The sequence below is a fragment of the Bombina bombina genome, chromosome 2, assembly GCF_027579735.1.
Source record: "Bombina bombina isolate aBomBom1 chromosome 2, aBomBom1.pri, whole genome shotgun sequence".
NCBI classification, from domain to species: domain Eukaryota; kingdom Metazoa; phylum Chordata; class Amphibia; order Anura; family Bombinatoridae; genus Bombina; species Bombina bombina.
The window spans coordinates 470,896,762-470,922,923 of NC_069500.1; the positions used below are offsets into that span (position 1 = coordinate 470,896,762).

General features: G+C 39.6%; 1 protein-coding gene across 1 annotated transcript in view; it reads left to right on the forward strand.

Annotated features, from left to right (window-relative positions):
* TRPV4 (transient receptor potential cation channel subfamily V member 4) overlaps positions 1 to 26,162 on the forward strand; it is a 305,278-nt gene that overhangs the window by 85,376 nt on the left and 193,740 nt on the right. Inside the window, exon 2 of the mRNA XM_053702109.1 lies at positions 2,152 to 2,552. Coding sequence (XP_053558084.1) covers positions 2,170 to 2,552 — 383 coding nt within the window. The 5' untranslated portion in view covers positions 2,152 to 2,169. The remainder of the gene's footprint in view (positions 1 to 2,151; positions 2,553 to 26,162) is intronic.

The following is a 26,162-nucleotide window of genomic DNA, read 5'->3' on the forward strand; positions in this document are numbered from 1 at the left end:
CTACTTGCCAGCATTTAAGAAATATTGGAGTGCTTTTTACCCAATCCAAATGTTTAAACTCGCAACCAACACTAGACTTTGTGTGTGTGTGTGTGTACATTTTAGAAAGTGTATTTAGTTAAAAACAAAAAAAGAAAATCAGAATCGGTTGGCACTCTATAAATAAATTATGACAATGCAGCCCTGTGGTAAACAAACATAAGCAATTTGAGGTGCTATTCAGTCATAATGCAGTGCTGCAAATTTACCCCATTTTTTTTACAGTTTTGGGATAAAAATCACTAGGCATTTTTGCTGCTTCTCTGTGTCTCAATTTAAAGGGTAATAAACCTACAACAAAGCTACAACGTATTTAAATATTGCATTACATTCATGTTAAAGGTGTTCTGCCTAGTTTTGAAAACTAAAAGTTAAAAGGAACCGTAAATACCTTGAGATTTTTATATAAAATGTAATGAAACCTAAAAAAAATTCATATGATTTCTCACTTTAAATTGATCAATTTCCAATTATCAGTGCTTGAAATGCACCCTGCTGACTTCTCACGGCTAATCCTGCTACATATATGTACCTAATTGGCTTTATCAGATAACAACTAAAAAACAGTGCACTTTTCCGGTAAAAATTATTTTAGTTTGTTTTAGAGATGTTAAGACTTGGCTGATATGTTATTATGGTAAAGGTATATGAAACCCACATTTTTTTTTTTTGTGATTCAGATAGAACATGCAATTTTAAGCAACTTTCAAATTTACACCTGTTATCAATTTTTTTCTTTGTTCTCTTGGTATCTTTATTTTTAAAAGCCGGAATGTAAGCTTACATTCCCACTTTTCAAATATAGATACCAAGAGAACAAATAATAAAATTGATAATATGAGTAAATTAGAAAGTTGCTTAAAGGGACAGTCAAGTCCAAAATAAACTTTCATGATTCAAATAGGACATGTAATTTTAAACAACTTTCCAATTTACTTTTATCACCAATTTTGCTTTGTTCTCTTGGTATTCTTAGTTGAAAGCTAAACCTAGGAGGTTCATAAGCTAATTTCTTAGACCTTGAAGGCCGCCTCTAAACTGAATGCATTTTGACAGTTTTTCACCACTAGAGGGCATTAGTTCATGTGTTTTATATAGATAACATTGAGCTCATGCACGTGAAGTTACCCTGGAGTGAGCACTAATTGGCTAAATGCAAGTCTGTCAAAAGAACTGAAATAAGAGGGCATTTTGCAGAGGCTTAGATACAAGGTAATCACAGAGGTAAAACTTGTATTTTTATAACTGTGTTAGTTATGCAAAACTAGGGAATGGGTAATAAAGGGATTATCTGTCTTTTTAAACAACAAAAATGCTGGTGTTGGCTGTCCCTTTAAAGGCATGGTAAACACCAAAAATGTTATTAAAAAGATAGATTATCCCTATATTTACAATTCCCCAGTTTTGCATGACCAACACTGTTTTATTAATATACTTTATACCTCTGTAATTACCTTGTATCTAAGCTTCTGCAGACTGCCTCCTTAGCTCAGATCTTTTGACACTTACATTTCAGGCAATTAGTGCTGACTCTTAAATGACTCCACATGTGTGAGCACAATGTTATTTAATATGAAACGCACAAACTAACTCCCTCTAGCTGTGAAAAACTCTCAAATGCATTTAGATAAGAGGCAGCCTTGAAGGGCTTAGACATTAGCATATGCACCTACTAAGGTTTAGCTTTCAACTAAGAATACCAAGAGAACAAAGCACATTTGATTATAAAAGTAAATTAGAAAGTTGGTTAAAATGATATGCCCTATCTGAATCATGAAAGAAAAAAAAGTAGGTTTCATATCACTTTAAGCACCTTTTCTTCTATTACTCCTTTTCCCCCTCTCTGCTTGTGCGAGCTGTCATCACATTTGATTGGCTGTACTGCCTCACTGCCTGTCCATAGATTTTAATAATGCAGTGTGCACACCAGCACATATATAAACAGTACATTGCTAAAATATATTTAACATTTGTTTTTTAATAAGTGACAGGAGACCTTTAACACGCCTGTACTGCTGTGTTTACAATGCATTACATGTATATTTTAGGTTTACTGACCCTTTCTTTAGACCTGAAATTTATTTTTCCTTTATAATGTGTTATTTCTTTTAGAATCACCAAGCATACAAAATGGCTGATCCTTCACAACACCACCTCAAGCATGGTGTCTCAGTGGATATTGAAGACTCTCAAGCTGATGACTCTGCTCATAATGATACATTTCCACTGTCCTCCCTGGCAAACTTGTTTGAGAATGAGGAGGGGACACCACCCACTGAAGTTACCCGACCTCCTACAGTCCATGGAGACACTAAGCAAAACCTTAGAATAAGGTTTCAAGGGGCTTTTAAGAAAGGGATGCCCAACCCCATGGATCTTTTAGAGTCTACTATTTACGAGTCTCAAGTTGTTCCAGGACCAAAGAAAGCCCCTATGGATTCTTTGTTTGACTATGGGACATACCACCATCATCCAACAGAGAACAGACGAAGACGTAAGAAGATACTTGTAGAGTAAGTAATGATCGTTCAGCATTTGATAGGACTGTGTTAATATCACAGCTGGTTTTTCCATATGTATATATGTCCGTAAGAAGCTCTCACTAAAGCTAATATTGTCATTTGTCTAGGAGACACATTTCATTCTTCGTCTAATTTTTAGTGTTGATATTGTTTGTAATCACTCGAACATAAATTAATTCCACTAATTTTAACTTGACATCTGTCCAACAGGATTCTATTTTGGGATGATTTCACTATAGCCTTAGCTTTTCAGTATTATTCTCTTACACTGTTATTACAAAGAACATCAGGAATGGGACATTAAGTGGTCTCAAAACTTGAAAGGTATCTGTTTATACACAGCTCAAGTCTTTCTATGTGTTTTTTTGAAAGATAGTTAAAGGGACATGAAACTCAAAATTTTTCTTTTCTGATTCAGATAGAGAATATATTTTTTAACAACTTTCTGTAAACAATTTTACTGCATTCTCTTGGTATGTTGATGGAGCAGCAATGCACTACTGGGAACTAGTTAAACACATCGGTAAGCCAATGACAAGAGGCATAAATATTTAGCCACTAAATGGCAGCCAGCTCCTGAGTCTACCTAGGGATGCTTTTCAACAAAAAATACCAAAAAACAGACAACTAGATTACGAGTTTTGAGTTATGAGTCAAATAGCAGCATTGTGGCCCATAACACATAATTTTCCCTAACGCAGCCATTACAAGTCTTGTCGGTATAGGTGTACCGCAAGCCTTTTAGCCTGTACCGCAACGTTAGTCCCACACTCCTAAAAATTACATTTTTTTCATGGGATTCCCATAGCGCCGAGTTTTGCAGTGAGGCTAAAAAATGAGCGTTACAGCCTAAAATTACAAGATCTGTACCGCCATCTAAAGTCAGTAGTTAAGAGTTTTACGCTACAAAGCTATAACATAAAACTCATAACTAATGTGTTAAAAAGTACACTAATACCCATAAACTACCTATTAACCCCATAACCAAGGCCCTCCTGCATCGCAAACACTATAATAAATTTATTAACCCCTTATCTGCCGCTCCCGATGTCGCCACCACTTTAAAAAAATATTAACCCCTATTCCGCCGCTCCCCGACATCGTCGCCACTATAATAAAATTATTAACCCCTAAACCACCGCCCTCCTGCATCGCAAACTCTATTTAAATATTATTAACCCCTAATCTGCCGTCCGCCCACATCGCCCCCATACTAAAGTTATTAAGCCCTACACCGGCGCCACTATACTAAACCTATTAACCTCTAAACCGAAAGCCCCCACATCGAAATAAACTAAATTAAACTATTTACCCCTAAACCTAACAACCCCCTAACTTTATATTAAAATTACAATTTCCCTATCTTAAATTAAATTAAAATTTACCTGTCAAATTAAAAAAAACTAAATTTAAACTAATATAATTATTAAACTAAAATTAAACTACCAATTAAATTAAACTTAACTACACATTAAAAAAAAATCCTAACATTACTCTAAAAATGACAAAGTATCTAATTACAAAAATACTAAATTACAAAAAAGAACACACTAAATTACAAAAATAAAAACCGAAATTATACAAAATAAAAGAATTACACCTAATCTAATAGCCCTATCAAAATAAAAAAGCCCACCCAAAATAAAAAAAAAACCTAGCCTACAATAAACTACCAATGGCCCTTAAAAAGGCCTTTTGTGGAGCATTGCCCCAAAGATATCCGCTCTTTTACCTGTAAAAAAAACCCCACAAAGACGCCCCCACAGTAAAACCCACCACCCAACACACCCCCCTAAAATAAAAAACCTAATTCTAAAAAACCTAAGCTACCCATTGCCCTGAAAAGGGCATTTGTATGGGCATTGCCCTTAAAAGGGCATTTAGCTCTTTTACTGCCCAGATCCTAAACTAAAAAATTTAAACCCACCCAATAAACTCTTAAAAAAGCCTAACAATAACCCCCTGACGATCCACTTACAGTTTTTGAAATCCCGCTTGAACGATCTTCATCCCGGAGTTGAAGTCCTAATCCAGGCGGCGAGAAGTCTTCATCCAGGCGGCCTCTTCAATCTTTATCCAGGTGGCATCTTCTATCTTGATCCCGGAGGCGCAGAGCGAGTCCATCCTGAAAACATCCAGCCTGGAGCATCCACTCATATGGTCACTGCCGCAGACTGAATCTTCAATGCAAAGGACGCCATCCAAGATGGCGTCCCTTGCATTCCTATTGGCTGAAAATTTTGAATCAGCCAATAGGAATTAGAGCTGCTAAAATCCTATTGGCTGTTCAAATCAGCCAATAGGATTTAAGCAGCTCTAATTCTATTGGATGATGAATCAGCCAATAGAATGAGAGCTGCTTAAATACTATTGGCTGTTCAAATCAGCCAATAAGATTTAAGCCACTCTCATTCCTATTGGCTGATTCATTCCTATTGGCTGTTTCAATTCCTATTGGCTGATTCAAATTTTTCAGCCAATAGGAATGCAAGGGACGCCATCTTGGATGGCGTCCCTTGCATTGAAGATTTAGTGTACGGTGGTGACCGTATGAAGAGGATGCGCTGCGCCGGATGTCTTCAGGATGGACCCGCTCCACGCCTCTGGGATCAAGATAGAAGATGCGCCTGGATGAAGATTGAAGAGGCCGTCTGGATAAAGACTTCTAGCTGCTTGGATCAGGAGGTCGCCGCTGGGATGAAGATTGAAGAGGCCGTCTGGATAAAGACTTCTCTCCGCCTGGATAAGGACTTCAACTCCGGGATGAAGATCGTTCAAGCGGGACTTCAAAAACTAAGTGGATCATCAGGGGGTTTAGTGTTAGGCTTTTTTTTAAGGATTTATTGGGTGGGTTTTATTTTTTAGTTTAGGGTCTGGGCAGTAAAACTGTAAAAGAGCTAAATGCCCTTCTAAGGGCAATGCCCATACAAATGGCCTTTTCAAGGCAATGTGTATCTTAGGTTTTTTATTTTGGGGGGTTGGTTGGGTGGTGGGTTTTAATGTTGGGGGGGTCTTTGTGTTTTTTTTTACAGGTAATAGGGCTGATATCTTTGGGGCAATGTCCCACAAAAGGCCCTTTTAAGGGCCATTGGTAGTTTATTGTAGGCTAGGTTTTTTTTATTTTGATAGGGCTGTTAGATTAGGTGTAATTCCTTTTTATTTTGGATTATTTAGTTTTTTATTTTGTGTAATGTATATTTCTTTCCTAAGATATGGTGAGTCCACAGAATCATCAATAACTAGTGGGAATATCACTCCTGGTCAGCAGAAGGAGGCAAAGAGCACCACAGCAAAGCTGCTATATATGTCACTTTTCTTACCCATAACCTCCAGTAATTCTCTTTGCCTACGGTGCAAGGAGGAGGTGAAGTTATTTTAAAGCAGAGTAGGTTTGCTCTGATCTTTCTAAAGGGTCTAGCCTTATCCCATGCCAGTCTCTTCAGTAGGGCAATGGTGGCTTTTAAGCAATTGGGAACTTGTGGGGTACAATCCTCACTGCGTTTTCCAAAAACATTTTGCTGCCCTATTTAGATAGCCTGAGTAAGTTTACTCAGTCTTTCTGTATTTCCACAGGTCCATGTGAGGGATGGCATCCTCTCAAACCAGGTGAGCTGTCCTGCTGCCGGACAGATAAATATTGAGGTAAGTGCCAGTTTTATTTTTCTATGTAGCAGGGAAATATTTGGCACTTATCCAGCTGTAACGCTTCAGGGACGTTTTTTTATTCTTGTCAGGGTGCAGGTTTTATGGCTGTTTTTGCAGACACTGTTAGTGTGAGCAGTTATTTTTTTAATGGCTCAGTGAGGATTCGTTTTTAGTAACAGATTATGCACTGTTTTGGGGGGGTTTTATTGTTTGTTTTTAAGCCTGATTTTCAAGAAAGTTGTTTTAAATTTTTTTTTTTTTTTGCTTCTCTGGAAATCCGAATTGTAAACGGGATCGTTTTTTTCCCCTCAGTTTGCTGCGGGTTGCAGGACAGGTAGGGCACCTCAGTAATTCTGCTGAGGTGTAGTGTTGCCTGGGGTATGTTTTCTTGATTTGGAAAATTTAAAGGAATCATTTATTTAAGATCGTTTTTTTGGTGCTGTATTATATCCTTTGTTAAAAGATAAAAAAAAAGAAAGTTTTTATTTTTTTTAAATTGCTTCTTTTTGTTTTATGGATCCAGAGGCTGTGCAGGATGTTACCTGTAGCTTATGTTTTGATGCCCAGGTGGAACCCCCAGTACCTTTTTGTTTTTCATGTATTGAAAGAACTTTATCTTATAGAAATAGACTTTTTAACCCTGAGCCATCATTAGCTAAGGCGGATGCTGTTCAGGAGCCTCCTGTTTCAGATGTGCTGCAGCTTTCTCTTCAACCGTCCCAATCCTATTCATCTGCACATGCAGCGCCCTGCATTTCCTCTCATGCTCCGTCTGTAGTTATTTTGTAAGATATTGCTGCCCAGGTATCGTCTGCGCTATCTGAGGCGCTGTCTGCTTTTTCCCATGTTGCAGGGAAAACGCAAAAGCAAATTTAAAGAAACAGTAAGTAAGATTTCTAATCCTGAAGTGGCTAATCAAAGTATTTCCTCTCAGAAGTCTGAGGGTGAAGATTCTTTGGGTGAAAATTTGGATTCAGGCAGTATAATTACTTCTACTGATGCTGACGTTGTGTGGAAGGCTTTCTCAACTAAGAATTGGTTTAAACATTTATCTTGGCCCCCTGGTAATACTTACCAGTGAGACCCCCTCTCCTGAGGGGCGTGGACAGAGTTATCCACTCCCCTAATTTACTATATAAGCTTGTAGTAGGACACCACCCCCTTCCTCCTCCTAGTTCTGTCCAGCCTGCTATGTGGACAGGGCTAGCAGTCCCTCTTCGTTTCTACCTTCTGGGCTGCAAGATTTTTTTCCCTTTGTGCATATGGCTTACTTAGCTGCATATTTGAGTTGATGATTCTTCCAGCTGTCTGGCGCCATGGTTTCTGTGATCGCGGTCACAGATATGGTGATAGGCGGTGGGAATACCGTTCCTTATGGTTTCCTTGCGGGTGCCGCCATGTTACTGTGATGCCACGTCTGAGTGCTGTCATGATTGCGCGTGCGATTCCTCCAAAGCCTCGGCATGGCCTTTAACAGAGAGCATTTCTACTTCTTCCCCATGAAAGTACTGAGACCTCCTTTCAGTTTTGTGAACCGGTATCTTCATTCTGGTAAGTGCTATAGCACTCGCTTTTAGCACAAAAGTACTTTATAAGAAAAAGGGAATAAATTGTTTTATAAGCTTCTAGGGCTTAATATATTTCGTTATGTGTTCAGCATTAACTTGGAGGATGAGAAAGATTAGTCTCAGCTCCAGCCTCAAGCCGTTACAGCCCAGGTGGAATTAGGGGCAACTATAAGGTATAATTTGTTTTTTATGTGTGTATCTTGAATGCCTTATGTACATACTATTTATTTATTTATGGCTGGTTATGCTTTTTTCTCAGTGATACAGCCCAGCCTATGCCCATTTGTTCCCTTTGTGCTAATCCTTGCTAGCAAGACAAGAAACTTTGTAAAGTGTATATTGGGCAGATTTATGGTGGAAGCTTTTCTGAATCACCTGATTCTGCCTCTGATGGGGAAATACTAGATCTGATTTTCCTTATTTTTGTGACACAGGTCAGCTGATTATTTAACATGTCTGTTTCTATTCTGTTGTGGAGGCCTGGAGGCGAATGTGGGGACAAGTGCTAAGGTCGACAAACTCCCATAGATATTATTAGAGTTTTTAGATTTAAGACTTGGCTGCTGAAAGTGTCTGTTACCTGCAATTTATTTTTTTGCCTTAATGTTTTGTTTGCACTCTTGTAAACTTACACCTTTTTGTATTTTTTAATTCTTGATCTGTTTTTCCTTTTGGATGGTTACATATAATGCTTTCATAGCAGATATTCTTCTTTCTGTTGGCATTCTGCAAATAAGACTATATCTCAAGTTAATTAAAAAGTTTTGGTAGTTTTATAAGATGCTTGTGCTCCAAAGCCTGAGGCTTTAGATCTGGTTATGCAATCTTTTCAAGTCTTGGTTCATACCCAATTTACTTTGAATTTTACAATTTTATCCTGGGTTCTTACTTTTTGATCCTTAGTTTTGTTTCTACCTGGTCTCTCGTTGAAACCATTTTTCCAGAGAATATGTTTAGAATTTTAGTTACTTTATGTGGTACTGTCATACCTTATTATTTTATAATGATAGAATAATCTTGAGAGCTGTTATCAATGTTGTCTCTGACATTCTTTTTTCCTTCCTTCAGTTCTGATAAGCAGGGGTATCAAATTAACTAATTGTTAACCTCTTGGTTGTGATATGTTAAGTTTTATGCTAGAGGACTCAATTCCTTTTGTAGCTGTTTTTTCTCATTGGTTTGTTAAAAAGTCCTCATTTTGGGTAGACATTTGTAAGGTCTACCATCTTTATTTGGTTTATTTAAGTTATTTTGTGTTCAAATAAGTTATAGAATGAGCACGTTCCAGAGGGCTCATTATATTCTTGTCAGATTCCTTCTGGACCTACCATCTTTGGTTTGGTTGTACAGATATTCTATATGGCTTAGAGAAAATAGGGAACTTTTGTCTCAATGTTTCAAACTTGTTGTTTGCCTTGCAGCTTCTGCTAGGTTTGGTTGAAAGATTTTGTCTTCAGTTTCATCTTTATAGATTTTTTGGTATCAATATTTTTATATCTTTCCCACCCTTTCTTTTATTCTGCTTTGTATTCTCTCACTGGTAAGTATTACCAGGGGGCCAAGATAATTGGAAATTAACAACAAAATATAAGCAATATCTATATCTTGGCCCATACCCTGGGTTACCCTTGCTTGGTTCACCTGTTATTGGCTGGACATTTCTAGGAGGAGGAAGGGGTGGTGTCCTACTACAAGCTTATATAGTAAATGATGGGAATGGATAACTCTGTCCACGCCTCTCCGGAGAGGGGCTCTCACTGGTAATCATTACCCAGGGTATGGGCCAAGATATAGAAATTGCTTATATTTTGTTGTTCATTTCCAATTTATTTTTTCTGTACCTCTGATTTCGCACTGCCACAGCTTTCTCCTTTTATGTCCCAAGCCTATATGGCATCACATGCAGTGCCCTGTGGTTCCTCTCAATCTCCTGGAGGAGTGTATTTGCTTACAGAAGTTGCAAGCTCAGGTATCTTCTGTGGTATCTGTGGCTTGGTCTGTTTTCCTTTACTTCAGGGGAAAGGCAAGAGGACATTTTAAGTCTCAGATAAGAGGGTTTCTGCTCCACATGCTGCTACGCAGATTTGCCTTTTTCCAAGTTAGTGAGGAGGATTTGTTGGTAGTTTCTGAGGCTGAAATCTCAGATCTGGACAGTATAATTCTTTTATCTGTTACTGAAGTGGTATCCTTCAGTTGTTTGCTTCAAAGCGTCTTGTCAGAAAGTCTTGGCTGACTGGATGACACTGATCCATATCTTTGTCTTTCCTTCTGAGTTTTGTGAACTTTATCAGTTCCATATTTTTCTTTCCTCTCTGGAAGGGTTCTAGACATGCTGTTCACAGGATTGTTATAGAGAATCTGGGGATATTTCTCCCTGTCTCACGTCCTTTTTAGGATTTCCGGTCGCTATCTCTCTTGAAATGCACAGTGTCTTTAGTAGAAGGAAACTTTCTACTTTTAATCAGATTATTATTATTATTATTATTATCATTTATTTGTATAGTGCCGCCAAATTCCGTAGCGCTGGGTACAATGATAGGGGTATACAATGACAAAGATTTGTGATACAATACAAAACATAACAAGACTAAACAAATCTAGCACAGGAGGAAGAGGGCCCTGCTCCGGAGAGCTCACAGCCTATAGGTTTAGGGTGCAGAGACATAAGGTTGGGGTAGCTTGTTACATCGGTTGTATTTGCAGCAGTGAGTCAGGCAGTTCATGTACATGTATTAGCTTGGTTCGGATGCGGGATGGAGGAGAGATGGTAAGCCTCTCTGAATAGGTGGGTTTTCAAGGATCGTTTGAAGCTATACAAGGTTGGAGACAGTCTGATGGAGCAGGGTAGAGAGTTCCAGAGGACAGGAGCAGCACGTGCGAAGTATTGGAGGCGGGAGTGGGATGTAGAGATAACAGGAGTGTAGAGACGTAGGTCAGAGGTTGATCGAAGAGGACGGGATGGGGAGTATTTCACGATGAGAGAGGAAATATATTTGGGAGTTAGACTGTTGAGTGCTTTGTAGGTTAGGGCTAATACTTTTGTATTCTGGAGTGTATGGGGAGCCAGTGTAGAGACTGGCAGAGCGGAGAAGCTGATGTAGATCGTCGACTTAGGTGGATGAGTCTAGCAGAAGCATTCATAATAGATTGGAGGGAGGAGAGGCGGTGTTTTGGAAGGCCATTTAAGAGTAGATTGCAATAATCAATGCGTGACAGGATGAGGGAATGAATAAGTATTTTTGTAGTTTTTTGAGTAAGGAAGGGACGGATTCTGGAAATGTTGCGTAGGTGTGAACGGCAGGATTTGGTAAGCGTTTATGTTGGTTGAATGTGAGTTCTGAGTCTAGTGTGACCCCAAGGCAGCGGACCTGGGGTGAGGTGTTGAGAATAGAGTCTCCAACCATCAGAGAAATGTCAGGTGTCTGATGTCTCGAAGAGGGGGGGATAAGAAGCAGCTCAGTTTTGGACAGATTGAGTTGGAGGTAGTGTGAAGACATCCAAGAGAAAATTGCAGAGAGGCAGTCAGAAATCTGGTTGAGTAAAGAGGGAGAGATATCAGGAGAGGAAAGATAGATTTGGGTATCATCAGAATATAGGTGGTACTGGAATCCAAAGGAGGCTATAAGTTTTCCAAGGCAGGATGTATAAAGAGAGAAAAGCAAGGGACCCAAGACAGAGCCTTGCGGTACTCCAACTGAGAGAGGCATAGGATCACAAGATATGTTGTTAAAGGAAACTAAAAACGAGCGGTTTGAAAGATATGATGCAAACCAGGAGAGGGCTGTGTCTCGGATGCCAAATGAATGTAGTATTTTTAGGAGGAGAGGATGGTCAACTGTGTCAAAAGCTGCGGACAGGTCAAGAAGAATTAGTAAGGAGTAATGGCCTTTTGCTTTAGCTGATAACAGGTCATTTGTTACTTTAGCAAGAGCGGTTTCTGTTGAGTGTTTATGGCGGAAACCAGATTGTAGTGGATCAAGTAAGGAGTTAGTTGTGAGATATTGAGTTAGCCAATTATAGACTAGTCGTTCCAATAATTTTGAAGCAAAGGGAAGTAAGGAGACCGGTCGATAGTTAGAAGGCGTGGAGGGGTCAAGCGAGGGCTTTTTTAGGATTGGTATGATTGACACATGCTTGAATGTGTCAGGAAATGTGCCAGCAGTGAGAGATTGGTTAAAGAGATGAGTTAGGGTAGGGGTAAGTCGTGAAGGAATAGGGTCAAGTGGGCAGGTTGTGAGATGAGCCGAGGATAGGAGTGCAGAGACTTCTTCCTCTGTTACAGGAGGGAAATAGCATAGATTTTTGTTATATTTATTAACCCCTAATCTGCCCCCCACAACGTCGCCTACACTTATTAACCCCTAATCTGCTGACCGGACCTGAGCGCTACTATAATAAAGTTATTAACCCTTAATCCGCCTCACTAACCCTATAATAAATAGTATTAACCCCTAATCTGCCCTCCCTAACATCGCCGACACCTAACTTCAATTATTAACCCCTAATCTGCCGACTGGAGCTCACCACTATTCTAATAAATGTATTAACCCCTAAAGCTAAGTCTAACCCTAACCCTAACACCCCCTAAGTTAAATATAATTTACATCTAACGAAATTAATTATCTCTTATTAAATAAATTATTCCTATTTAAAGCTAAATACTTACCTGTAAAATAAATCCTAATATAGCTACACTATAAATTATAATTATATTATAGCTATTTTAGGATTAATATTTATTTTACAGGTAACTTTGTAATTATTTTAACCAGGTACAATAGCTATTAAATAGTTAATAACTATTTAATAGTTACCTAGTTAAAATAATAACAAAATTACCTGTAAAATAAATCCTAACCTAAGTTACAATTAAACCTAACACTACACTATCATTAAATTAATTAAATAAAATATCTACAATTACCTAGAATTAAACCTAACACTACACTATCAATACATTAATTAAATACAATATCTACAAATAACTACAATGAAATAAACTAACTAAAGTACAAAAAATAAAAAAGAACTAAGTTACAAAAAATAAAAAAATATTTACAAACATAAGGAAAATCTTAAAACAATTTTAAACTAATTACACCTACTCTAAGCCCCCTAATAAAATAACAAAGCCCCCCCAAAATAAAAAATGCCCTACCCTATTCTAAATTACTAAAGTTCAAAGCTCTTTTACCTTACCAGCCCTGAACAGGGCCCTTTGCGGGGCATGCCCCAAGAAGTTCAGCTCTTTTGCCTGTAAAAAAAAACATACAATACCCCCCCCAACATTACAACCCACCACCCACATACCCCTAATCTAACCCAAACCCCCCTTAAATAAACCTAACACTAAGCCCCTGAAGATCATCCTACCTTGTCTTCACCATGCCAGGTTCACCGATCCGTCCTGGCTCCAAAATCTTCATCCAACCCAAGCGGGGGCTGGCGATCCATCTTCCGGCGGCTGAAGAGGTCCAGAAGAGGCTCCAAAGTCTTCATCCTATCCGGGAAGAGGAGTAGATCCGGACCGGCAACCATCATCTTCCAAGCTGCATCTTCTATCTTCATCCGATGAGGACCGGCTCCATCCTGAAGACCTCCACCGCGGACCCATCTTCATCCGGCGACGTCCAACTGAAGAATGACGGTTCCTTTAAGGGACGTCATCCAAGATGGCGTCCCTCAAATTCCGATTGGCTGATAGGATTCTATCAGCTAATCAGAATTAAGGTAGGAATATTCTGATTGGCTGATGGAATCAGCCAATCAGAATCAAGATCAATCTGATTGGCTGATCCAATCAGCCAATCAGATTGAGCTCGCATTCTATTGGCTGTTCCGATCAGCCAATAGAATGCGAGCTCAATCTGATTGGCTGATTGGATCAGCCAATCGGATTGATCTTGATTCTGATTGGCTGATTCCATCAGCCAATCAGAATATTCCTACCTTAATTCCGATTGGCTGATAGAATCCTATCAGCCAATCAGAATTCGAGGGACGTCATCTTGGATGACGTCCCTTAAAGGAACCGTCAGTCTTCAGTTGGACGTCGCCGGATGAAGATGGGTCCGTGGTGGAGGTCTTCAGGATGGAGCCGGTCCTCATCGGATGAAGATAGAAGATGCCGCTTGGAAGATGATGGTTGCCGGTCCGGATCTACTCTTCTTCCCGGATAGGATGAAGACTTTGGAGCCTCTTCTGGACCTCTTCAGCCGCCGGAAGATGGATCGCCAGCCCCCGCTTGGGTTGGATGAAGATTTTGGAGCCAGGACGGATCGGTGAACCTGGTATGGTGAAGACAAGGTAGGATGATCTTCAGGGGCTTAGTGTTAGGTTTATTTAAGGGGGGTTTGGGTTAGATTAGGGGTATGTGGGTGGTGGGTTGTAATGTTGGGGGGGGTGTATTGTATGGTTTTTTTTACAGGCAAAAGAGCTGAACTTCTTGGGGCATGCCCCGCAAAGGGCCCTGTTCAGGGCTGGTAAGGTAAAAGAGCTTTGAACTTTAGTAATTTAGAATAGGGTAGGGCATTTTTTTATTAGGGGGCTTAGAGTAGGTGTAATTAGTTTAAAATTGTTGTAATATTTTTCTTATGTTTGTAAATATTTTTTTATTTTTTGTAACTTAGTTCTTTTTTATTTTTTGTACTTTAGTTAGTTTATTTCATTGTAGTTATTTGCAGGTATTGTATTTAATTTATTTATTGATAGTGTAGTGTTAGGTTTAATTGTAGGTAATTGTAGGTATTTTATTTAATTAATTTATTGATAGTGTAGTGTTAGGTTTAATTGTAACTTAGGTTAGGATTTATTTTACAGGTAAATTTGTAATTATTTTAACTATTTTAGCTATTAAATAGTTCTTAACTATTTAATAGCTATTGTACCTGGTTAAAATAAATACAAAGTTACCTGTAAAATAAATATTAATCCTAAAATAGCTATAATATAATTATAATTTATGTTGTAGCTATATTAGGATTTATTTTACAGGTAAGTATTTAGCTTTAAATAGGAATAATTTATTTAATAAGAGTGAATTAATTTCGTTAGATTCAAATTATATTTAACTTAGGGGGGTGTTAGTGTTAGGGTTAGACTTAGCTTTAGGGGTTAATACATTTATTAGAATAGCGGCGAGATTCGGTCGGCAGATTAGGGGTTAATAATTGAAGTTAGGTGTCGGCGATGTTAGGGAGGGCTGGTTAGGGGTTAATAAATATAATATAGGGGTCGGCGGTGTTAGGGGCAGCAGATTAGGGGTACATAGGGATAATGTAGCTGGCGGCGGCGTGCGGACGGCAGATTAGGGCTTAATAAGTGTAGGTAGCTGGCGGCGACGTTGTGGGGGGCAGATTAGGGGTTAATAAATATAATATAGGGGTCGGCGGTGTTAGGGGCAGCAGATTAGGGGTACATAAGGATAACGTAGGTGGCGGTCGGCAGATTAGGGGTTAAAAAATGTAATCGAGTTGCGGCGATGTGGGGGGACCTCGGTTTAGGGGTACATAGGTAGTTTATGGGTGTTAGTGTACTTTAGAGTACAGTAGTTAAGAGCTTTATGAACCGGCGTTAGCCCAGAAAGCTCTTAACTACTGACTTTTTTCTGCGGCTGGAGTTTTGTCGTTAGATTTCTAACGCTCACTTCAGACACGACTCTAAATACCGGAGTTAGAAAAATCCCATTGAAAAGATAGGATACGCAATTTACGTAAGGGGATCTGCGGTATGGAAAAGTCGCGGCTGAAAAGTGAGCGTTAGACCCTTTTTTGAGTGACTCCAAATACCGGAGGTAGCCTAAAACCAGCGTTAGGAGCCTCTAACGCTGGTTTTCACGGCTACCGCCAAACTCTAAATCTAGGCCTTAGTTTGCACCATCCCAGTCAGACCTTCAGGTCTTGGGATATTGCAAGTGTGTTTTTCTGGACAATATATAGTTCAGGTATCATCCTGACTTCGAGCTAACTCTCTTTTAAGAGATCTTGTCCAATCTTCTTTTCTGGGGATGGGAAATTAATCTTGAGAAGAGTTACCTTGTTCTATCCACAAGGGTAAATTATTTGGGACTACCGCCACCATACCCTGAATGCACCCAATTTTGTTTGATCTTGGAAATTATGCAGGGTCAGGTCTGGTCAGTACCTGGATGGGAGACCGCCTGGGAACACCATGTGCGGTATGCTTGGACCTTATTTGATTCTTTATCTAGGAGATGTCTTTCAGAGGTCAGAAAATCAAGGATTTATTCCTTTTCCCCACTCTGCAGTCTTCTGTCCGGCCAACAGTAAGCTCTAGTGGCCAGTGGATAGCTTAGCCATCTTGCAACCAGGAGGGTGGGAGTTTGGATTTAGCTGCAGTTGATATTTCTTCACTTTTCTGTTACCCTGTGTATGGAGGGAATTGGTCTGATGGTTTTCCATGGACATCATTCCATTTGCTATTTTCCATGACATGGAGAACTTTTGGATCTGTCTTGAAGGATAGATTTAGATCAGATGACAAGAGACTTTCTTACGTAGTATTTTTTCAGTAGTATCTATCTCTGGGTGCGTGCTTCTGGAGATATTCCTGGGTGATGTGACCACGGATGCCAACCTGCTGGGCTGGTAAGCTGTCTGGGTCTTGTTTAAGGATTATGCACTTGGAAGTGTCTGCTCTCCTCTTTAAACATCTTGGAGTTGAGAGCAATTTGCAATGCTCTGATGACTTGACCTCAGTCGTCCCTAGCTTGGTTCCAGTCGGACAATATCAGCTCAAGGGTTTATATCAACCATTAGGGAGGAACTAGGGGTTCCTTAGCCATGTAGGAGGTGACTTGGATTGTTCAGTGGGAGGAAGCTCACATTTTGCTGTTAGATCAGATCAAAAGATGATTTGAAACCTTTTGGTATACGTGTATCCATGGTAAAAATCTTAAAGGCTTCACGGTTAAAGAGCAATTTGTTGATATTGCCTGCCCCCCACCCATTTGGGAAATCACCATCCACTTAAGCGTGGTGTTAACATTGTTATGCTTCGAAATAAAGTGATTAGCCAATTCTGAGCAACCATTAAAGGGACACTGAACCCAATTTTTTTTCTTTCATGATTCAGATAGAGCATGCAATTTTAAGCAACTTTCTAATTTACTCCTATTATCAATTTTTCTTCGTCCTCTTGCTATTTTTATTTGAAATAGAAGGCATCTAAGTTATTTGTTTGGTTCAGGACCCTGGAAAGCACTTGTTCATTGGTGGATAAATTTATCCACCAATCAGCAAGAACAACCCAAGTTGTTCACCAAAAATGGGCCGGCATCTAAACTTACATTCTTGCATTTTAAATAAATATATCAAGAGAATGAAGAAAATTTGATAATAGGAGTAAATTATAGAAAAAATAGAAAGTTGCATAAAATTGCATGCTCTATCTGAATTATTAAAGAAAAATATTGGGTTCAGTGTCTCTTTAAGTCTTTTCGTGTCAGAAAGATTTTCCCTGACTCGCTCACTGACTTCGCGTGTGGTGCAACCAATGTACTGTTTGTTGTTACAAGTGCACCAAATCATATAAACTACATTTTTGGATCTACAATTGGCACATCCAACCAAGGTATATTGTTTATCGGTGATATTTGATTCAAAGGTTTTGGTCATACACCCAAAACTGCATGGTATGCAGTGGCTATAGCCACACTTATGCATACCTTTGACCTGTAGCCATGAACTAGTTGGCCTGTCACTATTCAATTCATTTGGAGAAAGAATATTACCTATTGTGGTGCCCTTACGATATGAAAAATTACAACCTTGTTTAACCACATTTTGAAGGCCATCATCGGCTGACAGCATGGGGAAATGCCTTCTCACAATGTTACAGATCTGATGGTATTCAGAAGAAAATTGTGTAACAAAACTTGCTTTGTCAGGTGATTGTTTGGAATGATTACCTTTTCGGTTTATCCCTAAGCAGGGTTTCTCTACTAATACCGAGTTAGAAAAGGGGGTATTCCACAACGCAACCCAAAAGATACTTCAGGCTATTCCAAAATCACAACTCTCCCTAGTAGTCGTTAAGGGGTTAATATATACAGATAAAAAGATTTGGAACAGCGCTACTGGAGCAAGAAGAATCAGTCAATAAGAAAAAAGAAAGGGAAAAGGGTATCTAATACAAATGATATTTAATTAGCACATTAAATTATGACTTCTTAAAATATACATATAACTTCATAAAATATACAAATAACTTCATAAAATATACATAAATGCAAAAGTGACCGGTCACTAATAAATATCTATTACTAAAACGATGAGTAAAAAATAGTATGTGTATAATTATAAAGCCCCTACGTTTGGCTAAATACTGCAGATACTAAGCTTAATAATGAGCTAAAGCGATATATTTAAAAAATGTTATTTGAGTGCCCAGTCTCACACCGTATATATAGGATAAAGTCACTATTTAAGCAATGTCCAACCCTGTTTCTGCAGTATAATGCACCATGGATCAAAAAAGGTACACACCTTCCTTCAGTACAGATCTGGCAAACTGATACTTGCTACCCAGGTCTCCCACTTGTTGCAGGTGAAGGAAACTTATCCGTGTATTACTGGAGTGATAGTTAGGCCTTTCTTGTGTGCTGTTGTATCTCACCTTAGGTACTCGTTATCCTTTTCGGACGCCACCACGTCTCGTGTAATCCACAGTTGGGAGTTTGGTAGTCTTTGTTGGTCTCCGCTGCTTCCACGTCACCTGTGGCCAACTGACCAATGGGAGTCCTTCAGGCCGGGGAAAGTGCAAGTAAGCCCTCACGGGTATCTGCGTTTTTTATTTACTCTGCGCAGAGTGGCGGCTCATATTGAATCTAAGCTCCTGTAACAAACACTGGCATCCAAAAGTCACTATTTAAGCAATGTCCAACCCTGTTTCTGCAATGTAATGCACCATGGATCAAAAAAGGCACACACCTTCCTTCAGTACAGATCTGGGAAACTGATTCTTGCTACCCAGGTCTCCCACTTGTTGCGGGTGAAGGAAACTTATCCGTGTATTACTGGAGTGATAGTTAGGCCTTTCTTGTGTGCTGTTGTATCTCACCTTAGGTACTCGTTATCATTTTCGGACGCCACCACGTCTCGTGTAATCCACAGTTGGGAGTTTGGTAGTCTTTGTTGGTCTCCGCTGCTTCCACGTCACCTGTGGCCAACTGACCAATGGGAGTCCTTCAGGCTGGGGGAAAGTGCAAGTAAGCCCTCATGGGGTATCAGCGTTTTTTATTTACTCTGCGCAGAGTGGCGGCTCGTATTGAATCTAAGCTCCTGTAACAAACACTGGCATCCAATTGACGCGTTTTGCCTTGCGAAAAGGCTTTTTCAAGATCATTCTCTACTAATACCATCAACCTCTAGTTTGGCCTTATGAATTACATCTAAGGTGTATGCCCTATTCAAACATCTGGTAGTCAAATCTTTACTCTGAATCTCAAAATCAGTTTGGTTGCTGCAATTACGTTTTGCTGGAGGGTATTGGTGGATATGGGTTTCCTATAGATTGTGGTTTCAACCTTACCCAAGCTATGATTGAACACTTAAGTAATGTCCAAATAGTTAATTCTTTGGTCATTAAACTCATGGGTAAATTTGAGACCAAAAGGATTGTCATTAAGATACGACATGAAATCTCCAATTTTTCGGCAGTCACCTGACCAAAAAAGAAGATCGTCTATACTGGTGGTAAGTACGGTTGTCCTCGGTAAAGGGGATTCTATCTCCATATACAAACAGGGACTCCCACCATCCCATGGTCAAATTAGCTTATGATGGGGCAAATTTTGCCCCCATGGCAGTCCCACGGATTTGGAGATAGAAATTATCTTGAAAACTAAAAAAATTGTGAGTCAATAGAAATTGGGTTGTCTCAACCAAATAGTTGACAAAATCCGGTGTATAATCCGCACAGTTGGTCAGAAAATATTAAATTGCTCTTGAACCCACTTGATGTGGAATGGTGGAGTATAGCGAGACCACATCCACTGTTAGCCAACTGTCACTTGTATCACACCAGAATTTGTCAGTACCTGCTTAGTATCTCTTAGATAACTTGGGAGTTTCAGGACCAGGGGTTGGAGAATACTATCCATCCACTCTGATAATTTTTCACAGAGTGAACCGATCCCAGAGACTATGGGACGTTTCCTTATCTTCTATTAGGGATTTATGAACTTTTGGAAGAACATGAAAAATTGGAAAAATAGGTTGTTGAACATATAGAAAATTAAAGGTGTCTTGGTCTAGATGTCCTGCAGCCGGTCTTTTTTCCAGTAGTGATTTTAATTTAACTTTAAATGCATTTGTGGGGTTGTGGCTTAACAGGGCATAGTCATCCCTGTTATTAAGTTGTCTCATTATCTCATCGATATATAAGGACTTTTACCAAACAACCACACTCCCGCCCTTATCAGCTGTTTTGATTTCCAAATCTGGATTACTTTTAAGGCAATGAAGTGCCAACTTTCCATCTTTAGTAAGATTACTGGCAATCTTTCTAGGTTGGAGTGACAGACTCAATAAATCTGACTCATTTCTTTTTTGGTAATTTACCAAAATCTCACCTCTCGAGTGAATGGGATAAAAAAACTGATTTTGGCTTGAATCCTATATGTGAGTCCATCACTCTTTCCCTAATGTTACTCTCAAAGTCCAATTCTGTCAAACTTTGTATATCTGTCAGTTCGTCAAAGGTCAGGCTGATGTCTCTTGATATATTATGATTATTAGGACAAAGGATGTTTGTCATTACTGCACTAGAGTCCTGTGTCTGAGAAGATGAAATTTTTTTTTTTAAAGTAAGTTACCTAATAAATTTATTTACATCTACTAGGGTTTGAAACAAATTAAACTTTGTTGTGGGTACAAACCCTAGACCATAGCCAAGAACTTTCTTTTCAATGTTACTAAGCACATAATCACTTAAGTTACTCACATTAGCAGTACAAGTTTTTTCATTGTTATTCATTGTACATATTTGTTCTGTCCTCGTCCCTTTCTCAATTGGTATTGATTGTGTTGTGTGGTGCTTCCTCTTGACACCCCCCTCCTTTTCCTCTTGTGGGATTAATTGGAGGTACCTGAAAAACCTGGTCTATTTCTGACTGTTCAGGTACTAGGTTGACTACATGATCAATATGGTCAATAGGTGTTGAATACTTGTTTTTTACATTAGATTTAGTGATCTTTTGTCCCTCTATGGACGTGCTAGAAAAGGCCACTGTTTTTCTGGGCATTGTATGTTTTAAAATAGGTTTTGGTGTACTGCTCATACCATTCTCTGGTTCTGAATGACAGTCCTCTCCTGAATCTGTTCCAATGCTAGTGTTACTACCATGTCCCTTACTTTTGTTGTATCTGTAACCCCTAGTCCTTGATCTACCTCTTATTTTCTTTTGCCATATGTAAACCTTTCCTGAATTATAATCTGCCTGATCTCTCATATATTTGGTATGTTTTATTTGAGTTAATTCTTTTTTAAGTGTGGCTATTTTTTCCTTTAACATTAAATCAAAATCTTTATACTTGCTCTCTAAGGTACACAAGTCTAATTCAGATTAAAGAATGGTGATTTGCTCTCTGACTTTCAGTATTTGTATATCTTTAAACTCAATGATGTAAGACATCAATTTAAAGGAGCACTCTGATAAAGAATTGTTCCACCGATCTATAAAGTCTTTATCTTCGACCATAAAGGTACCATTCAATAGTCCATTTATCCCATTTTAATTTCATTTCTTTTATCATCAAATGTTCCATTTGTAGGAATTTGTCTCCTAGAGGGTTAATCAGATTTATCTCAGAGAAAATGTTTTCAAAATCCTGCTTCAATATATCTAAATTTTCCATAGAAGTTAGTGAGTAAAAGTCATTTACTTCATCTGTGTTACTCAGATCCTCTGTCATGTTAATTATAATGTTGGTATTACTCTGTGAGATCAAAATGAGCTAACTTCAACAAGTCAAGAAATCTATCTCTACTACCAAAACTGCATGAAGATGTAGTCCCCGATCCAGGAGTTCTGGTAAGGGGCAGATTAAGCCTCTATCAAGAGGCTTAGTTTCAGTCTGTTCTATATACCTGGTTTTTGAATATTGTTTCTCAGGCATATTGAATAGGATTCAAAACAAGGCCTCCTAGAAGAAGGTTTTTTCTAATCCTGTAAAATCTCAAGATTTTCTTCAGTCTTGTCGCATATCTGGAAGATATGGGAGTGATTGTTCCATATGGGAGATATGGGAGTGATTGTTCCAGTTCCTTTACAGGAACAGGGGTTGGGATTATACACAAATCTCTTCATTGTTCCAAAGAAGGAGGGTACTTTAAGACCAGTTCTAGATCTAAAGGCTCTGAACAGGATTATAAGGATTCCATTTTTCAGAATGTAAACTTTCCAGATTATTCTGCCTTTTGTTCAGCAAAGTCGGTTTATGTCTACAATAGATTTAAAGGATGCTTACCTTTTATGTTCCCATTCACAGAGATAATTTCCAGTTTCTGAGGCTTGCCTTTCTGGACAAGCATTTTTAGTTAGTTGCCATTTGGTATGGCTACAGCTCCAAATTATTCACAAAGGTTCTGGGTGACCTTTTGTGTGTTATCAGGTTTCAGGGTATTGCAGTGTTTCCATACCTGGACAACATCTTGGTTCAAGCTCCATATTTTCCTTTAGTAGTACCTCACACCAACTCTCTTTCTCTCTTTCTCTCTTTCTCTCTTTCTCTCTTTCTCTCTTTCTCTCTTTCTCTCTTTCTCTCTTTTTCTCTTTCTCTCTTTTTCTCTTTCTCTCTTTTTCTCTTTTTCTCTTTTTCTCTTTCTCTCTCTCTCTCTCTCTCTCTCTCTCTCTCTCTCTCTTCTTTTTCTTCAACAGCATGGTTGGAGGATCAATTTTCCAAAGAGTTCTTTGGTTCCTCAGACAAAGGTAACTTTCTTGGGTTTCCAAATAGACTCAGTATCCATGAGTCTTTCCCTAACCAAGCAGAGAAGGTTAAAGAATGTGTCAACTTGTCTGAACCTTCAGTCTCTCTTGATTCCTTCAGTGGCTCTGTCTATGGAAGTCCTATGTATCCATGATTGCAGCCTCAGATGCAATTCCATTTGCTCAATTTCACATAAGGCTTTTCCAGCTTTGTATGCTGTGTCAGTGGTGCAGTGATTATACTCGGCATTCTCAAATTATATTTTTGGATCCCAGCACAGTCTCTTACTTGGTGGCAGGATAATCAGTTTATTATTCAGGGGCAGGGGAGTATTTAGGTTTTGTGCTGCCCTAGGTATTTAAGATTCTGCTGCCCCCCCCACCCCACATGTTTTAAGCTTTTTTTTACATTAATATTTTTTGGGTCAAGGTGTAAATTTATTATTGTTTTTATTTTATTCATAAACAAAGTAAATTTAAAGGGAAAGAAGGAAGGGAGGGAGATAAGGGGGGAGAGAAGGGAGGGAGAGGAGAGGAGGGAAGGAGTGAGGAGAGGAGGGAAGGAGTGAGAGGGGAGGAGGGAGAGGAGAGAGGAGGTAGATCGGAGAGGAGGGAGGGAGAAGAGAGAGGAGGACGGGGAGGGAGATGAGGGAGAGAGAGAGAGGAAGGAGAGAGGAGGGAGAGGAGGGAGGGGAAGGAGAGAGGAGGGAGAGGAGGGAGAGGAGGGAGGGAGAAGGGAGAGGAGGGAGGGAGAAGAGAGGATGGGGAGAGAGGAGGGAGGGAGAGGAGGGAAGGAGAGATAAATAAAATAACTAGTGCAGGGACACAGCATATTTTTAATTACTAATAAAGAGATACAACAAAAAATAAAAAAAAGTGTCTGCAGCATTAGTTAAATGCACTGTCTGTCCCTTTTTTTTTTTAAATGGAGGAAGGCTATATAATATATCTTTTGTTTGTTTGTATACTCTCTGCCTTAAAAGTGATTTGTGCACTAAAAAGAGGCTTGCAGCATACTTATTTATATTTATATAGTATGCTGCAAGCCTCTTTTTAGTGCACAAATCCCTTTTGAGGCTGAAAATCCATATGTACTGATTGATTTACAGCAATGAATAAATTGATTGTTCGGTATACAAACAAGCCACAGATGTTTAGGTAAGTAGTAGCAGGTACTATAAGGGGCAGGCAGGGCTATGTATTTAAATATGCCTCATGGGCCACAGGCCCCAGCTTATCAGTAGAGTAAAGAGTTAGTAGCTTGTCTGGCTGGATGGTAGACATTCGGCTCCTTGTATAAGAGAAGACTTTTCCACTCAGGAGTTCAGCAGCAGCTAGTGGATGTGGATCTATCAATCACCAGGCGCAGGGTCCCATCTTGCTGCAGTCCTTCCCCTCAGCATTCTCTGCTTACTGGACTGGTAGTGACTGTGACACTGTGCCTATTGGCACAGCACGAGAAAAAGAGCCAGTCTCAGATCAGTGTACTCTCTGTAATCAAACTGTAAGCCACAGCACCATAAGAAAAAACTGAGTTGCTCCCGGTCCCGCCTCCAGCAAAGGGAAGAAGAATTAAACTATATAAAGTTAAAAGGAAGCGTTTATTCAAGTACAGTCTGTACTTAAATAAACGCTTCCTTTTAACCTTACATAGTTTCTTCCGGGAGCCACTAATTTTTTTTCTTATGGTGCTGCACTGCTGCGGCTTACAGTTTGATTACAGAGAGAGTACATACACTGACTGATCTAAGACCGGCTCTTTTTCTCGCGCTGTGCTGATAGTAGGCACAGTGTCACACTACCAGTCCAGTAAGCAGAGAATGCTGAGGGGAAGGACTGCAGCAAGATGGGACCCTGCACCTGGTCACTGTTGATATAAAGTTAAAATTAAGCGTTTATTCAAGTACAGTCTGTACTTGAATAAACGCTTCATTTAACTTTCTATAGTTTCTCACTTCTTCCCTTTGCTGGAGGTGGGACCGGGAGCCACTCATTTTTTTCTTATGGTTCTGCAATCTGCGGCTTACAGTTTGAGTCAGTGCACGTCACTGACTGATCTGACACCGACTCTATTTCTCGTGATGATTTTGCATAGCCATAACGGTACCATAAACATAAACTAACCGACTTGCTGCAGCCACTAATTTGTTTTGAGAGACTGAAAAAACAATAAGCATTGGTGTCAGTGGGGGACTTTTACCTTGAATATGCGTTGCCGTCTCAGTCTCTTCAGTCCACTCCTTTCAATTTCGCGCCTGGGGTAATCAAGCAAGCCTTTGGTGAATGGTGCTTGCCGCTCTCCCAAATCTGCCGCCCTCCCAAATCTGCCGCCCTAAGCACGGGCCTTGTTGGCCTAGGCCATAATACGCCCCTGTTCAGGGGGCTTCTTTTGCTCATCCTACCTGGACTATGATCACTACAGATGCAAGTCTCTCAGGCTGGGGACCTGTTTGGGGGACTCTGACAGCACAGGGAGTTTGGGTTCCTCGGGAGATGAGGTTACCAATTAGTGTTCCAGAACTCTGTACACTTTTCAGAGCCCTTCAAGCCTCTGTTAAAAAGATAGTCTCATCTCTGTTTCCAGACAGACAATGTCACAGCAGTAGCTTACAGTATCTCACAAAAGTGAGTACACCCCTCACATTTTTGTAAATATTTTATTAAATCTTTTCATATGGCAACACTGAAGAAATGACACTTTGCTACAATGTAAAGTAGTGAGTGTACAGCCTGTATAACAGTGCAAATTTGCTGTCCCCTCAAAATAGCTCAACATACATCCATTAATATCTAAACCGTTGGCAACAAAAGTCAGTACACCCCTAAGTGGAAATGTCCAAATTGTGCCCATTTAGCCATTTTCCCTCTCTGGTGTCATGTGACTTGTTAGTGTTATAAAGTCTCAGGTGGGAATGGGGAGCAGGTGTGTTAATTTTGGTGTTATCGCTCTCACACTCTCTCATACTGGTCACTGGAAGTTCAACAAGGCATCTCATGGCAAAGAATTATTGCTCTACATAAAGATAGCCTAGGCTATAAGAAGATTGCCAAGACCCTGAAACTGAGCTGTAGCACGGTGGACAAGACCATACAGCGGTTTCACAGGACAGGTTCCACTCAGAACAGTCCTCGCCATGGTCGACCAAAGAGGTTGAGTGCACATGCTCAGCGTCCTATCCAGAGGTTGTCTTTGGGAAATAGATATTTGAGTGCTGCCAGCATTGCTGCAGAGGTTGAATGGGTGGGGGGGGGGGTCAGTCTGTCAGTGCTCAGACCATACGCCACACACTGCATCAAATTGGTCTGCATGGCTGTCGTCCCAGAAGGAAGCCTCTTCTTCTAAAGATAATGCACAAGAAAGCCTGCAAACAATTTGCTGAAGACAAGCAGACTAAGGACATAGATTACTGGAACCATGACCTGTGGTCCAACAAGACCAAG